This window comes from Uloborus diversus, unplaced genomic scaffold (genome assembly GCF_026930045.1).
Source record: "Uloborus diversus isolate 005 unplaced genomic scaffold, Udiv.v.3.1 scaffold_469, whole genome shotgun sequence".
Taxonomy (NCBI): Eukaryota; Metazoa; Arthropoda; class Arachnida; order Araneae; family Uloboridae; genus Uloborus; species Uloborus diversus.
The window spans coordinates 55,118-73,686 of NW_026558647.1; the positions used below are offsets into that span (position 1 = coordinate 55,118).

Consider the following 18,569-nt stretch of genomic DNA (forward strand, 5'->3'; position numbering starts at 1 on the left):
ACCTGAGAGGCCAGTAGCGAAAAATTTATGATGACATTAACAAACACATTCAAAAAACACCAACAACACAAGACGAGGAGACGAGTGAAAGAAAAGTAGCAGTGCCAAGCGATCAAGCTACGGCAGGTCAGAGTATTTGTAGCCAGATCCGACCTTGCACCTAACAATGTGACGTTACATTATTTGCATATTGCAAGAACAACACAACTCGGTAAACACACAGCTTGCAGGTTGCACAACTCTTATTTAATTTGACATTCAGCACTCAACACCTCAACATGGTTTCCTCATGTGATCGACATGTGCTCTGTCGGAAGTTTACCGACGTCTGCCGAATGACGGCAACCAATCATAGCGTGCCACATGTTTTTCCAAACACTTCCGATTAAACTCGGACATTTGAGTGTCGGTGGCAGGTGGATGGGATTTCCCGCGCAAGGTTTTTCTCCCGGAATGGCAAAAGGTAAGTCACAAAATGTTTTTTTTTTAAACAATATTGGTGAAATCCTTCAAGAACCAAAAATAAAGGCATTTAGCCCAACAAGTTCCCCCCTCTTGAAGGAATTACATCAAAAACCACATTATATACATTAAAAACATTTAACTACATTCATATTATATTTACAAAAAATACATTTGAAAAACAGTTCAAAAATTTGATATGCCTCCCTCATTTAATCCCAATTAAATATAATTTTACAAAGTTTATTTAAACAATTCTTAGATAGGGGTTTAGTGAAAATGTCCGCGATGTTTACATTTGTCCTCACATATTTAATCAAAAAAATCTTTTGCTCAATTAAATTTCTTAAAAAATGGTACCTTACATCAATGTGTTTTGTACGAGAATTCTCAATGGGAGACTTAGAAAAATCAATTGTTGCAGTGTTATCACAATAAATGATTGTATCCTTAAGCTGGAGGTTTTCAATATTTAATTCACTTATTTCTGTAATTATCCTCTTCAGCCAGACCATTTCTTTTGCAGTTTCACCAAGTGAAATATATTCTGCTTCCATTGTTGATAACGCAACACATTTATGCTTAAATGTCCTCCAATTAATTGGGACCCGATCAATACACAAAATTGATCCTCCCATTGAGACTCTATCCTCCCGATTAGCGGCGTAATCGGAGTCGGAAAATCCCCGTAGATCTACACTATTGATTGAGCTTAAATTTAGTTTGTATGATATTGTATACTTTAAATACCCTAGCAATCTTAATAGAAAATCCCAATGCTTCCTTCCGGGATTTACTTGAAATTGGGAAAAAATATTCACCGCATAAGAGATGTCAGGTCGGGTCTTTCCCGCTATGTATGCCATACAACCCAACAAATTTCTGTATGGGAGCTTTTCTGCTTCCCTTTTTTCTTCCTCAGTTTTCGGGCAGTCGTCTTTCGACAAAACTGTACCCTTTGAGATTGGGAGGGTTGAATTTGGCACATAGTAACAGAGAATAACCCCAAGACCTTCGAAATGTAAGAGCTTTGGTGAATAAAACGATTATTTTTTTCTTCCACAAATTCAATCCCCAGTAGCTTTCTGGTTGTCCCTATTTCTTTAATATCATACATACTTTTAATTTCATTAATTACCTTTTTAATTAAATTTTCATTTTTTGCTAGAATTATTAAATCATCTACATAAATAAGAAGAAAAGTATTTTTGTCTCTATGGTATACACAATTACATCCTTTTAATTTTTGAAAACCAAAACCACGTTCTATTTCTAAGAACCAGTTTCTTCCGGACTGGTGTAATCCATAGAGAGATTCTTCAATTTACAGACAAAGTTAGGGTGGCTTTTACTGACAAAACCCTCTGGTTGTCTCATGTAGATTTGTTCCTCTAAATCAGCATACAGGTAAGCATTTTTTACATCAATTTGTGAGTGACACCATTTTAAAAGACATATAAAAATAGAAAAGAAAACTCTTACAAGTGAAAACTCAATTACTGGACTGAAAAATTCAGAATATGACTCAATTGACTGACGGTCCCCCCTTACAACTAATCTGGCCTTGTATCTTACAATTTCACCCCTGTCATTTACCTTGAGGTCGTAGACCCACCTGTTTCCCAAAATTGGTTTCCCCTCTGGTGGGGGTACAAGGTCCCACACCTCTCTTTGGTTAATGACATCTAATTCAGACTCCATGGCCAGTTTCCAGTTGTCCACCTCGGGGGTAGCCATACATTGCCTATACGAATTCGGTATAGAAATTTCTACTAAACTTGCTTCTTCACTTTCTCCCGAACTTTCACCGTCGTCACAGATTTCCCCTACTGTTGGATTTTTAGATGAAAAGTCAAAAAGTTTTGGCTTATACTCTATTTTATTTTCACTACAATATTTTAGAACCTGTTTTAGTGAATTTAATCTTACTTTATTTTTACCGGCAATTGTATAATAAATATCAGTCCTATCCCCGGTCTTTCTCCTTTTGGCTTCTCTAACCCATTTAATTTTTTCACAGGGAGTTTGCTCAACACTCTCCTGGATTTCCTGTTCAAGTTGAACTTCACTTATAGGCCTGATAAAGTTAAATTTTCTCTCATTTTTATTTTGGACTTTTAATTCCCCCCATTTTTCATTTTCATTGAACTTTACGTTAATAGTTTCTGTGACTGTTCTGGTTTCAGGATCCCAGATTCTGTACCCTTTGGTACGTAAGGCGTATCCGACCATAATCCCCTTGGTAGCCCTCATATCTAACTTTTTTAGTTTGGACTTAGGCTGACCTACATAGGCAGTACACCCAAAAATACGTAGGTGCCTCACTGAAGGTTTACGCCCAGAAAACAGCTCAAAAGGGGTCTTGTCCATATTTCCTATTACCGTCCGATTCCTTACATAATTAAAACAAAGAGCAGCTTCAGCCCAAAACTCATCCCCCAATCCAGAATCATTGAGCATAGACCTCACACCATTCATTATGGTTAAATTATATCTTTCTACTACCCCGTTCATTTGCGGGGTGTAGGAGTTGGTCCGCTCTATCTTTATTCCCTGATTGGTGAGATAGTCCTCAAAATCTTTGTTAACAAATTCTGTTCCATTATCGGAACGGATAGCCAAAATTTTTGAGTTCAGGAATCTTTCAGTCCTTTTTTGAAAATTTACAAAAACATTAAATGCCTCATTTTTTGTTCTTAAAAAGAAAACATATGACTTTCTTGAGAAATCATCTATAATTATAAAAATATATTTCTTTCTCCCCAAGGACTCAGTCTGAAGGGGTCCCATCAGGTCCATGTAGAGCAATTGAAGTGCAGAATTAGTACGCCTTTCTGGCATAGATTTAAACGAGCACGTCCTCATTTTTCCCAATTGACAAGGGTCACAATTGGGTTTCTGCCCCTTCTTAATCTCTAGTCCCTGGACTGCACCAAGTTTACTCATTTTGGTGATACTTTCCATATTTATATGGCAAAATCTCCTATGCCATTTTTCCATATCAACACTGATCATATTGGCCCCTTCAGACGGGTCCTTGGTCTTAAAAACTTTTGTATAATTAACATTTTCACAATCAATATAAAAATTTGGTTTAACATGATAAAGTTTATTTATTAAATTTGTTGTAAATAATTTAACATTTTCTTGATTAAAAACACAGATCTTTCCGGGCAACCATTTGAGCTTATAGCCCTGTCTGTCTATACAAGAACCAGAAATTAGGTTGCGTCGCAGTGTTGGAGCATAGAAAACATTATTGAGGGTGATGGTAACTAATCTTCCATCTGATTCAATTTTAAAAATCACTTTCCCAATGCCCTCTACTTGGCTCTTCACGTTTCCTACAGCTACCTCCATTTGTGTGTTTTGTACAGGCTCTAGCTCGGCAAACAACGACTTATCTCGACAAAAATGAGATGTGCTGCCGCTATCCAATAGCCATGTATCCTCACATTTTGGGTAGGTAGTGTTTGCAGAAATTTCGTTTTCATTTACTGAACAAAACATTCCTGCCTGAGGGTCTTCTTTGGTTTTGAATTTAAAATTCTTATCCTGTTTTACTTTATTACGGCTCCAACACTTCGACGCAATATGCCCTTTCTTTTCACAAATGTAACAAACTTTATTTTTAGCAAGAAATTTACTCCTACCATTTGCCATTCCGGAGTTTCCGGGTTTTGAAAACATTGCCGAATTTTCTACATTAGGCTCTTCGGCCAAATACCTAATCCTACCTTCCTCAGCCAGTAGTTCGTCTTTTACTTTCGAGAAAGTAAATCTCTCTCCTTCCCATCTGTAGATGGCTTGAACAATACTGCTGAAATTTGGAGGTAAATGCCGTATCAATTGAAAAGTTCTGAGTTTTTCTTCCATAATATATCCATTTTCGACTAATTGGTTAAAAATTCCCCCCAAACTTGCAGCGAATAATCCCACCGTTTCACCTTCTTGCATTTTGCAAGAGAAGTAGGATTCCCATAGTGCGGCTACTCTGGCCAAAGATGGGGGTTCAAAATTTGCCTTAAGGGCTTTCCAAGCTTCACTAGGATCTTCCAAATTATCAATTAACCTTTTTATGTCTTTTTCCAAGTTTAAATAGATGATGGCTAAAGCTTGGCCACATCTTTTTCTGTCAGCACTAGTTAACTCCCCTTCTGGTTTCTTTTGTTTAATCTCCCATAAATCCCTTTCTATGAGCACCACTTTTATATCTTTGGACCAGGTAGCCCAATTATGGGAGCCCAACTTCTCAACATTTCTATAATCTTTCTCCATAATAAAAAATGATTCAATTTTCTTCGGGCAGGTCAACCACACGACCCTGCTACCACTTGTTGGATATAATTTGAGGTTAATGGCCTACAGCTAAGCTGAAAATTAGACAACTCATTTCCAACTAAAAATTTGAGGTAGTGGTCTGCCCGAAGAAAATAAAAACATGAATCATTCTTTACACTGAAAAACATTTATTTAACATATATTGAGAAAATGATTACAACACAATGATTTGTTCCCCGAAGAAAAATTAAAAAAAAGAGATCTTACAATAAGTCCATGCATGGATCAAAAGTCCTGTCGATGTTCCATGGTGACACCTCACCGGTAGATAGACGGCATAGCAATTTCCACCAGAATTGCAGGCTGGTCAGTTCGTACCACGTGAGCAACAGTTCACCACATCAGGAGAAAAAACATATCGAAGATGGACACGATCTTCTTTCCCCGGAGAACAAACGACCCACATCAGGGAAAATTATAACTTTTCACTTTGATCGACGTCATCACAGCATGCGCTTTCCAAACTGAAGACATCAGCAGTGCATTATTCAAGAAAGATCAGACCTCACCTGAAAGGCCAGTAGCGAAAAATTTATGATGACATTAACAAACACATTCACAAAACACCAACAACACAAGACGAGGAGACCAGTGAAAGAAAAGTAGCAGTGCCAAGCGATCGAGCTACGGCAGGCCAGAGTATTTGTAGCCAGATCCGACCTTGCACGTAACAATGTGATGTTACATTATTTGCATATTGCAAGAACAACACAACTCGGTAAACACACAGCTTGCAGGTTGCACAACTCTTATTTAATTTGACATTCAGCACTCAACACCTCAACATGGTTTCCTCATGTGATCGACATGTGCTCTGTCGGAAGTTTACCGACGTCTGCCGAATGACGGCAACCAATCATAGCGTGCCACATGTTTTTCCGAACACTTCCGATTCAAACTCGGACATTTGAGTGTCGGTGGCAGGTGGATGGGATTTCCCGCGCAAGGTTTTTCTCCCGGAATGGCAAAAGGTAAGTCACAAAATGTTTTTTTTTTAAACAATATTGGTGAAATCCTTCAAGAACCAAAAATAAAGGCATTTAGCCCAACAATTTATTAGTCCTCAATGAAGATCTGGCTCTCTTAAAGCTATCTATGGGCCATTTTCCCTAAACTGCCCAATTTGGACAGGGCAAGGAATGGCATTCACTGTGCCAAGGGAATGACACTTAGAGGACATAATGCGTTTTACTGACGATATTATAATTTATGCGGGAAAAGGAAACACTACTTTTATGAAATTGAAAAAGATCCAATGTCGTGGTGTCCAAAAAGTAGTTATTGTGGTTATTTGTTTCCCTTACATTTTACAGGGGAAGGACGACAGGGGAATGACAAAATTTAAAGTTAACTTATATATTGTCATAACTGCAAACAACAAATATCAATGTCACTTAAAGTAAGGGGTGGGAACTCTATACAAACAAGAGTCAATCATTCATTGAGCGATTATTACAAAATTAAATGAATTATCAAAGACAGGGTAATGAGTCATTAAAAATACTTATCAAGATTTAACTTGAGATCACCCGAATATACTTGACACCGTGTATTTATTCAAAAAGAACTAATTAAGCTTATTTCTATGATGAAACCAGAATTCAAAGATTAAATTATGAGTTAATACAACTATTACCAGGTGTGAGAAACATTCATTCCATTCCTCGACAGGGGAATGACAAAAAATCAAAGGACATTTTTTACTTTTTTTAAAAAAATAGTGCAAATCTTGAAAAGTTTTTATTTTTCTATTTTACAACATTGCATAACACTTGTTAAGAGGTTAAACAACAATTTCTGTACAAATATGCATGGCTTCCTGAATCTTTAGAGCTGATTTTGCTTTAAGGTGGAGGTAGGGACACACAGGGGAATGACTTTCAACATGTAAAAAATATTATTTATATGTATAATAATGATAGAGAGTTTGTTTTAACTTATTTTACAAACCTAAAAACATGTTGTTAAAGCATTCTAGCGTCAGTTTTATTTCTATACTAGTTTGTTATTTTTGGAGCAAGGACAAGAATTTAGCAGTTTAGAGAAAATGACCCCTATCCTATTGTTCATTGCAACCTCTTCTGGTAAGCTGTTCCAAGAGCCCGCAATCCTACCACAGTAGTAATTTTTTCCTAATTTTCAGATTAGTCTTGAGATTTTAACAAAGACCCCTTGTACTGCTTTCCGTGCAAAAATGTAACCCGTTAACATCTTTCATTTTGATAAAATTAAACAACTAAACCATGTCTCCTCTGACTCCATTGCTCCAGGCTATACATAGAAGACTTCTAAGTCTGGTATCATAATCTAGATCTGAAAGTCCTTCAGTAGCCTAGTAACCCTTCTTTGAACCCTTTCCAATAAAGAAATCTTTTTTGAGATAAGGAGAGCAAAACTGAGCAGCATATTTCAAATAAGGGCTTACAAAACTTCTATATAAAGGAAGAAGAACCTTATTAAATAAAATGATCATATATAAATAATTATGCCTGATTAAATTTATTGGTATGAAAATGCTAAAGCAGCTCCACCCAATGACTTATGGTTGAAACATTTAGTTTTCCGTTACTTCTCGTCATAAAACGAAACTTTTCAGTATGTGCAGGGACAATGGGACAGGACACCTCCTGAAAATGGGATGAATAGTCACATTAAGCATGATTAAGGTTAGAATTTTGTCTAATAATAATTTTACCTTCTAGTAATGCTTGTTATTATTATTATTATTTTTTTTTTTTTCTCAGTTCTTAGAACAACTTGATTTTAAAAGTTCTTTCGAAGTTTCAAGCTTATTGTTACCTTCTAAAAAAGATTTTGAAGCAATATTTAAGGTAAGAGCATTAAAACATTTTTTTATTTTTTGAAATCTATATCGATGTGCCTTTAAATTTTGTTGATATTTTGTTTGCTATAATTATTCATGTCTTGCAGTTTTTGTATAATCTTCTGGATCCAGACTTTGTGATACAGAAACTTGAGGAGGATGTACCGAAAATATTAAAATGGCAACATTATCCTTTTTCAGTCAATAAATCCACTTTCACTTATGTTGCCAAGCACAATTGGCCTTATTTGTTAGGAATTCTGTTCTGGCTTTCAAATGTATGTAAGGTAAGGTTTTAAAAAATGCATTGATTGCATTTCTAAAGCTTTTAGTTCCTTATTATAGTGTTAAAGAACTCGATTAATGTTCCTAATGGTTTGAAAAATTCTTTTTCCAAAATGCAAATTATGATAATAATTTGAAAAAATGTTTTGAATAAAAAAAGTTTTCTGGGTTTTTTTTCTGGAAATTTCATAGCTGCCAACTCGTACGCTTCATTCGAGAGCTTCTTTGAGTTTTGATGCCTCTCTAATGAAGTAAATGTCTCCCAAATTTCCGCCAAAACAACAAAATTCACGGAAAAAGGGATTTTAGTGATCATAAATAGTGAAAAAAATCCCATTAGTGAATTGATCTCAATTGCCTAAACATAACCTTTAGATACATGCATATGCAAATTACAGATGTCTGATTAATTTTGAGACATTTTTTACTTTCATTTTCCTTCATTTTAAAACTTGAATCCCTCAATATGCGATAAACCATTACCGATATTTTTCTGCACTTTTGAAAATGTTACCTGCTGCATGGAATGTACTTAATCACTAATGAATGGAAACAAACTCATTATAAGCGGGTTTAATTTAGAAGCCTCTACTTAAATTTTGAAAATCACTTTTACACTCAAACTTTTGTTGTTAAATGTTGGAAAGTCTCCCGAATTTTTTTATATGCAAGTCTCTCTAATTTGACTCTTTCAATGTTGGTAGCTATGGAATTTGAAGTTTTCTGGTTATTTATAGGTTTTGTAAAAGTTATGTGTGAGATTATAAATCAGCTGTTAATTTATAATTTTAGTTCCAATTAATATTACATGGTATTAGAAAAGAGCTCAACTGCTCAAAATGTAGTTTTCAGCTTTCAGCACCACAGGAAGTACCAAATATACTGCAAAAGCACTTATTTTCACAACGCTTTAATTTTCGTGATTTTTGTGTGCTTATTGTAATCACAAAAATGTAAGCCTCTGGAAGTACTTTAACTTCATCTTACTTATAAAATAAGTAATATAATAATAATTTTTTATTACATTATCTTACTTATAAATTACACTTAACTTTATTTTTATAATCGACTTTTATGTTGTTCATTGAAAATTTGTGATATTTGCATCTCGCAAAATCATCAATATCCCCATTTTTGTGAAAATTGCACATTGCGAAGATAAGTGCTTTTACAGTAGTAAGTGATTGTTTTTAAAATTAAGAATAAAACATTTTTTTATCTATCAACTTAAAAATGCTAAGTAGTTCCTCTATTGATTCTTCATCATAATATACATTTGCATAGAAAAAATGTCTTTGCTCTGTGATATTGTTACAAATTCTTTTTGATGTAAATTTGACTTCCTCAATTTGTTCATAAAAGCCTTTAATCGTAACAACCGTGAATGAGTCATAGTGTGAAAAAATGAAGAAATACTTACCTATATTTGAAAAAAATACTATTAGAACATACTTTATAATCTAGTTGTTAGTACAGAAAAAAAAATAGATTTATTTATTAAAATTGAATGTTTTTGGAGCATTTGAAAAATGGATATGATGCTCAACAATTACACTAAGCATTGTAATCCTCAATGGAAAATAGACAATTTTATAAAGAAAAAATTGAAATGTCCCTAGGTAAACGAAAGTCTGCGCTTTATTCTGAATGAAAAAACTTAACTTTTTCTTCTTAATGCACAATGGCCTCCTACAACCTTTCAAAATGATTTATAATTTCTAAAAACGAAAATTACAGTATTCAATCACAAACAGTGCCAGTAAAGAGGTTTGGAATTTTGTTTGTGTTAGCCAAGACTTTCAATTCAATGTATGTATTAAGAATACATTTTTAATGTAGCTTAGGGCTGGACCTTTGATTTTTTCCGAGCGGAAGCAAAAACTTAACATTCCCGCTCTTACCCATATTTTCTAACTTTTTTATATTGAATTTCATTTTGGGTGAATCGCTAAAGTTGCTGCTTGGGGTAAGGGCTTCGCTTCGCTCAACCCTTCATCTGGCACTGATGTAATTAAATAGCATACCAATCATAACGAATCAGCCATGCTTTGATATTGAGGGTCGTCGTGTTAAGAAAGTAAAGAAACTGTAGATAATAAGTGTTCTTGTTTTAATATGCTTAATTTGTCTTAATCATGCTAAATTTGTTATTTCATTAATTTTCACTCAAAACTACCTAGTTTTTTAAAACTTTACTTGTATTTTTTTTTTTACACTTTCATAAGAACTGATTCACACTTACTAAGAATACATGAAGTTAAGGCGAACTCATAACAACAATATGCATATCTTTAAACCTAACAAAAATAATTTTGGAAATGTTGTGCAAGAACTCATTATTCATTAATGGCAAGGATTGTGTATTTTGAATTGTCCTATTTAATGAGAAAAATATAAAATTTAATAACCACCTCACTTATGTCATTTTGCTTAATTTAATCTTATTGTAATCAATATCTAGTTTATTATGACATGCCAACACTACTGCCAATGTTTAGTTCTTACACTTTTTGATCTGCTTTTAAAAATAGTTTTATTTCCAGTTTCTTGTAAATTTTGACTTGAAGACAATTTTTAGCGGTGGTGAAGATGAAGGGTCAAACGAAAATGCTGTAAGTAATGAAAAAAATGCAACATGTTATAAGAAGTATAACAAGTAAAATGTAGTCAAATTCTCAAATTTAGCCTGTTTTAAGTTGCTAAAATGAAATTAGTTCTCGAACTGTACACTTGATTGTTTAAGATACATATTTAAATGTTTATTGCCAAACTCTGCCAAGCAAAATTTTTTTTTATTTTGAAACATTTAGTATATTGGAAAACCTCATCAGTAGAAAAGTGTTTTTCTTTTAGCTTGTTTGTTGTGTATTTTAATTTAATATTACAGTTTACCAGTATGAACTTTGTTTGCAATACAGCAATTTTTTCACATTTAATAAATACATATCTATAATTAAAGTTACAATTTAATGTTTAATCAATGAGCTAAAAATGAAAGTTATATTTAAAATAATTTAATAAATGTATAATCATAAAAAGTAAATAATTTTAGGTACAAACATACTCAGTGTTAAATTTAAAGTGGACTAGTGATGTTGTTTGCGGACCAGTACACATTCATGTTGACTGGTCCAAAGGACCAGTTAGGTTTTTACTGTTTCTAATGCTGCTCCAAATTTGAACAAATTCTGATTATTAAAAAAAATTGCGAAAAAGTGTAAAATTTCGGTCTCTTAAACTAGTTCACCCCTTATTAATGACATCAATTTCCAAATTTTGGGTGCTACTGGATTTCAGCATGCTCCTATACAGTCATAATTTAAGAGATCCTTAGTTGTATTTTTAAAATCCCCTTTATACTCATACTTTTGTTAAATTTATTCATGCAAAGTCCCAAATTTTATGCCCAAGTCTTCCCAATTTTCATCTTTCAGTGTTGGCAGTTATGGAATTTAAAAAGTTTTTTCTTTTTTAACTCTATAACTAACTGCATTTTAAAAATTTCTGTTTAGCAATTTAATTATCTTTATGTTGTTCTGGTAGTAGCTTGAAGCTAGAGTTAAAACCATTGTTTAGTCATTTGATTTATGAACTAATTCTTTTTCCCCCCCCTCTAGGTCTTGGGTCCTTATATTTGTTCTGCTTACTTCAAAGGATCTATAGATGAAGAGGAAGAAAAGGAAATGTTTACAAAAATTAGTGATTATTATTGTTATTTATTTGTTACTTACTGAGCTCAAAACATTCTTGATAATGTACATGTAATTTGAAACCATTTATGAAAATTTGTTATAGACAGAAATAGGAATGGAAAATTTCTCTAAATCCAGACTCTTCATATATTTTTTTAAACTTCTATTCATTAATTCCATGTTTTCACCCCTTTCCTTTTCTTTGTTCCACTTTCCAGAAGGACCGTGGAAAAATTTTCTTTGAGTAAGGCAAGTTAATCTAAAATTTTGTCCCAGTCGTAACCTTTTTTTTTTTTTTCACTAACTACAATTCTACAATTTTAAATTTTTGAGTGTATTTTGTAAAAAATGCTACTTACCTTTTTAAGCCACGTGAACTGATAATTTATAAAATATAAGTTTCTAAATTAATTAAATCTGTCTTTTACCTATAAAACATTTGGGAGAAAACAAATTTAGAGGTTTTTCAAATAAACAATTTTTTGAAAAAAAAAAAAAAAAAAACACATGGTTTTTTTTAAAAAAAAAAAAGCCACTTGGTTTAAACCAAACAACCTTGCCAACTCCCCCCCCCCCAAACTTCTAATTACATACTTCACAGACATATTGCACTCATCAAAACACTAGGCTTATTGCATGTCGATTATTATCATTTAGTTTGTATTACTGTAAGTTAAAACCTGAAAATCATTCATTGCCTCTAAAGTGTTGCTTTCGTCGTCAAACTAAAGATTTACATGCTGAAAAGTTTGAAAATGAATATGATTTGCATTTGGGACTAATTTCTTTCATTTTTTACAAAGATAATTTGCTGATATCTTTATTTTATTGAGCTTACAGTATCCTTAAATTGTTTTGAGCAGTTTTTTTATGGACAATGATTGGAAAAGTAGAAGTTTTGCTCATACGTGAAAAAGTTTAACATGACCTTAAGAGATTTTCTTTGTTTTTAAATTTGGCTAAATTGTTAAATGACATGCAATTTTTTGTATGCATGCTATAGAAACTCCTTTTGATTGAAGTATGGACATCTCTATGACTGTCAATTGTATTAGCAGATTATTTATCAAAAATATTAATTTTAGTTTTTGCATAATGTTATTATTTTGGCAATTTTTTTTTCTTTAATGGAACTTTTGCATCATCATGCCAATAAAGAAAATTAAAAAAGAAAAACGTTTTAATGCATTAATGTACATTTTAAAATTTACTTCTTTAAATAAAATTTTAACACAACACAGGAAAGACGGAGGGGCCTGTGTGGCCCCTCGCATAGTTTTTTGTCTAATAACTCAAGTAATATCTAACGGAGTTTAATGGAACTTTTTGACAGTTAATTATGTGACACTATTTGAATGCTTGTTTAATCATCTAATAATTATCCTCATAGTACTTTAAATATTGATCCTTATACCTAGAAAGATGGGAGGAACCATAGTAGCTATTAAGCTATTTTGCAGTAAAAAAAAAAAAGATATTTTCCCCCCTTTTCTCTTAATTGTTGTTAACATAAGAAAAAATGCTATTCACTCTAGTTTAACCTGTAACTTCCTCTTTATGCAACAGGTTGGATATCCAAATGCTATAAACAGTATTGATTGCTTACCAGCCAAACTGCAGCCATTGCTCTTGGAAAGACAAACTAATTCTATCTTTTGACAAGTAAAGACTAAAATTTTGAAAATAATTACGTACTAAGTTTTTATTTAGTCATAAAAGAGGGTGCATCGAGCATGTGAACTAACCCATGAATAATTTTTAAAGAAATTGACAAAAATTAGTTGCGGCCACGCTGGTCCCTTCATTTTTCTTGGTATACAGAAAAGTTCCGTCTTTCTAGTGTTATGTCAATTTGTTTTTTGTTTCCTCAGTAAGATCTCGGAGAGGAGAAAACTTAGAAGATTTGAAACAGAAGTATGAAGAGAATAAAGCAGTGCTTGAGAAATTGCAAGACAAATATGTAATATATATATTTATTATGAATAATCTTTCTTTTTTGAAAATAGTTATATTTTTTGACTACCTATTCCAAGATTCGAAAACATTGTTCTGATATATTCTCTATATTAATTAGTGCTATAATGATAGAAAAGCTTTTAAAATAATTAGGTTTTAGAACTTATTTGCAGAATTCATGTTTCTTTTCTAAGTGAATAAAAACACAGGCCTACATTTTTTTCTTCTTGAAAAGTGTTTCAAGTTTAATGGATGCTCTATAGTAAATGGTGTGTGCTGATTACAAATCTGAGCTTAGTTTTTTCCAGCATGTCAAGCTTTCAAGAAAAGTGTGTTTGAAATATTTCATGGAATTTGCCAAAAATACTGAGAGAATATTTATTGAAATTGTATTTAGCCGAAAATTTCAACAAAATTGAGTCGTTCATTCAAAAAAAAAAAAAAAAAAAAAATGCAGTTTTATCTACATTAGAGAACTGTTGGGTTTCTTTGAATAAAGTCGGTTTTTCGCTTTTTCTTCATTGGTTTTGTCGTTCGAACTTTAATCTGATGATTGCTGTTGGATGGTTGAGAGAGGTGGAAGAATGGGAATTCCTGGTCCATGAGGTACAGGTTGTGTAGCTTTCGTTAAATCAGGATACTGAATTGTGTGTTTCTTTTTCGAATTGAAACCCTTGACTTCGCAGGTGCAGAAGTAACAGTCGTCTCTATGGTTTTTTTGGTTCCCTATATAACATAGAAATGCCAAAGGATAAAGAGCTACATTTACACCAAAAATCAACTCTGGCGGTCTGAGATACAGAAGGGAGGAAAACCCAACTTGTTCTGTCATGCAAACTGTTCTTAGTCGCATGTTTATTTTCTTTCATCCTTTTTGGCGATGGATATTTGGTTTTGTTGGTGGCCTCCATTTGGTCTTCTTGGTGGTAGGACATTTTAAAGAAGTAATTTCAATGCAATTTAGGAAATATCAACAAGGTACTTTTTTCCTTTAATACAAAATATCTCATAAATTTTTTCTAATTTTGTGAAAAATCTTGACGTGATGGGCTCAAACCAAATTCATATTCAGGAACAGCATACTCGTTTTTACTAAAGACACTTATCAAATTCAAAACACCAAAAAACATGTAGGCCTTGAAATGAATACTGATTAAGAAGCTGGTTTTTCTACCAGTTCCCAATTAAACATTTTAAGGAATCCTCACAAAAATTGTTTCATCAAATATAAGAAAAATATGTTCTATAACTAATGTATCAGGGCTAGAAAATTCTTTAAAATTTTACCTGCCCTGCCAGGCATGTTTGTCAAAAAAAAAAAAAAAAAAAACATGTCGGAATAAAATTTTTAAATGCCCAGTTTTTTTTTTATTGTATAATGATAAATGTATTTGAATTTGTCGTGTAGCATTAATCAGACAGAAAATGACACCTGAATTGAGAACTGTTTCGATATAAAACATTAAAAACAGTAACATTAAAATAAATGGTACACAGATCGTTGTCATTAAGATTACCAATACTTAATTTTAAAAATATGTAATTACATGCTCAGCCAGGCATATAAAGGTAAAGGATTCATGCCCGATCTTAATCACAAGGCTTGTAGTACTCATTTTTTCAGAGTGTAGACAGAAACGAGAATTCTGGGAAAAATTGGGGTATTTAGGAAAAAATACGCAAAAAAGTCAGGTAAATGACTTTGCAAATTTTTGCTTTGCGAAATTGAATGCTATTATTTTCTCACCTTATAGGTTAAATATCTGTTGAAAGAGTGCAAAATTAATGAGGTGCAGATTATGTACCATAGATTAGCTGCTTCCCCCCCCCTCAATGTCAAAGTATTGATCCTAAGTGTACTATAGGATTGAATTACAAAGATTGCTTCATTGTTTGTTGGGTTGTTCATTTTATGTAGCTTGAATTTTTGTTTCATGCAGTTTATGCTGCGTAAAATAAACTTCTTTGCAGGCGAAGAAGAAGCCGTTTCCATCTGTACTATTTGTTTATACACTGAAGTTATACTACTGGTTCATTGTTTTATGTCTGTTCCTTTGTGTATTTAAACTGGTAATTCAAAAAAAAAAAAAAAAAAATAATGAACTTAGCGCCCTTACATTTATTTATTATAAAATAATTAGCGTAAAAAAAATCATGATTTCAAGAAAAGTGATAAACATTTTTAAGAAAGGGAAAATCAATTTTAATTTGGAAATTTTTCATTTGCCATGAGCTCAGTTTTGATTAGCGAGAATAAAATTATTGAGAAGAAAACTAGTTGCCATTTTTTTCTCGGGTTTGAACAAATAAAATTTTTGCTTTTCCTGTAATCTGGGGAGTTTTGATTATTTTTTCGCTGTTCACTATTTTCTTTTTGTACTGCAGGAGGTTTCAAAGGGTCTATTGATGCTATTGTGGGATTGTTGCCATATTTCAAATGATGCTTTTATCTATATTTATCCTTATTCATTATATTATTTTGATTATTAGGGAAGTGTAAACTTTATTTACTAAGTTTTCTCATTTGAATGGGAATTTTTGGAGACTAAGGTTCAAATTTTAACAGGATTTTTAAGATTAATCGCCATTATTCCAACGGGAAGTTTTGCTCTATGTTTTTTTTTCTCTTATTTTACACTGATTGTTGAACACGCATCACTTGACACAGCTTTTATTTTCAAACATACATTCAATGCCGGGCGACACAGCTAGTACTTAATACGCATAAGATCATCAATGTACCTGTTACATAACAGTAGGGAAAAAAGAATTTTCAGCAAAATATCTAATTCTTAGTATAACAGAAAGATTTGCCAACATAGAGTTAAAGTTTGCCTCCTTTGCAATACCATTAATTTACAGAGAACAAAACTATTTTTGAAAAATTATTAAAAATACAAAATTTGAAAAGAGAGTAAGAAAGGACCTCATTAAAATCAAGTGAATCATTGACAAACTTCAAGAGTTCAAAAAACAAAACCCAGTGATGCAATATCTCATAGGGGTCAAGTCTTACTGTGCCCATCTATGTTTTTCTGACCAAAGGCTTTAGGGTGCAAGGCGATTCTCGGAAAAATGTCTCATGCGTAATGCTAAGTTTTTGTTGGGGAGAATTTCTAATCTAATAATATCTCCCCAATGTTTCTTTGATACTAGCAGAGTGAGTTCGGAAATAAGACTTAACAAACTATTTCTAACTTGTATAAGTTTATTTAAACAATAATGTAAATAGTTAAAACACGCTGTAAATGATAAAAATAAATAGTAAGAACATAATCTCTCCACATGCTGCTTTTGCATGAGATAACTAATACTGCAATGCAAACTGCACGACTATTGACTAAAAACTTCGATGAAGTAAACCCATAGGGAAATAAGCTAATTCCAGCTAATAAAGGGCGAGCGGCACGAACAAGCAAGTTCGAATGCCGATCGAGTGACCGCCTACAACGACGAGAGATAATCGAAGAGAGCCAGAACTAAAGCCGCGAGCAGTTTAAATATCCCCCCGGGTCATTAGCATATCAGAGTCAAGTGAACGGACACATCACTGCCATCGTTATGCACACGTGCCATCAGATTCCTTCTAGAAGCATCTATGTGACGTCATCCACAACGGAGTTCCCGCCAAAAGTGAACGAAAGTGAAAGAAACATTCGGTCGATTCGACCAATGTGAATGAGTGCTGATAAGAATCTTTTACCCCAGTCATGCAGAATGATTGGTAATACATTATAAGTAAGGAAAAACATTCTTTTACTATTGGTGTTGTGAGGTGATGAGATAGGATTATTTACTGTTGTTATTAACAGGCATTTATGCCTAACAGTTTTTTATTTTATTCAAGTAACTATTAATCAGGGATCGCGCTAAGGATTTCGAATTGTTCGCCAGTAAATTAGCCAAATTTTTAAAGTGTTAGCCAAATTTCAAAAGTCTTAGTCAAGGACTAACTTTTACTCATTTTAATGTATTTTTGTCTGCAGAAATATTTAATCAGAAAGTGAAGTATAACATAATTTTTGACAATCTTTTGAGGATAAGGGCAGGGGTATATCCAGGAATTTTTGTCCGTTTTTAGGAATTTGGCGAGGAAAAAAAAGCAAATTAAGTAGTTTTTCCACAAATCATCTGTAATTTTTCAAAGGAAAAAAATTACCAAAAACAACTTCAAGTGATATTTATCGTTCTTTAATAAATTTGAGAGTAGAAATAAAAGCTTTTAACAAAGTAAAGACTGCATTCCTATCTTACTCCGATGTTTCAGACATCAAACACAATGAAACAAACGCGCCATTCAACAAGGCATCCGCCAACACTTTCTACTTGATAGCCACGCTGCGCACTCGATATCCAATCAGCGAGAGGCAAACCTCATCCTTCCTCGGATTCGTTGGACGGTAACGCTCCGATCCTATGCTAACCCGCACCTCAGTCTGCTCGGAGTGGTCCGAGGATAAAACAACTTTCAGTGATTGCTAGTCTGGGAGTTTTGTGAAAGGTTTGTTTTTAGGGGTCGGAATTTTGTAAAGGGTCCGTTTTTAGGGGTCCAAATTTTGTGAACGGACCTAATTTTTATCTAGATTGACATCTGAAGGGAGATTTTTTTTTCCTCTGTGTATATTTTAGAGAATTTTCTGTTCGCCAATAAATTCGGCAAATTCGAATTTTGTTCGCCGATTTTACGATTTTATCGCATTTGGCGCATTGGCGAATGTGTTGGGCTAAATGCCTTTTTTTTTGTTTCTTGAAGGATTTCACCAATATTGTTTAAAAAAAAAAAATTTGTAACTTACCTTTTGCCATTCCGGGAAAAACCTTGCACGGGAAATCCCATCCACCTGCCACCGACACTCAAATGTCCGAGTTTGAATCGGAAGTGTTCGGAAAAATATGTGGCACGCTATGGTTGGTTGCCGTCATTCGGCAGATGTCGGTAAACTTCCGACAAAGCACATGTCGATCACATGAGAAAACCATGTTGAGGTGTTGGGTGCTGAATGTCAAAT

At 33.2% G+C, this 18,569-nt stretch overlaps 1 protein-coding gene across 1 annotated transcript in view; it reads left to right on the forward strand.

The window, feature by feature from the left end:
- The window catches only part of LOC129233496 (kinetochore protein NDC80 homolog), a 91,156-nt gene that overhangs the window by 23,427 nt on the left and 49,160 nt on the right, over positions 1-18,569 (forward strand). Inside the window, exons 3-7 of the mRNA XM_054867515.1 lie at positions 7,548-7,634; positions 7,735-7,914; positions 10,456-10,524; positions 11,530-11,611; positions 13,476-13,564. Coding sequence (XP_054723490.1) covers positions 7,548-7,634; positions 7,735-7,914; positions 10,456-10,524; positions 11,530-11,611; positions 13,476-13,564 — 507 coding nt within the window. The remainder of the gene's footprint in view (positions 1-7,547; positions 7,635-7,734; positions 7,915-10,455; positions 10,525-11,529; positions 11,612-13,475; positions 13,565-18,569) is intronic.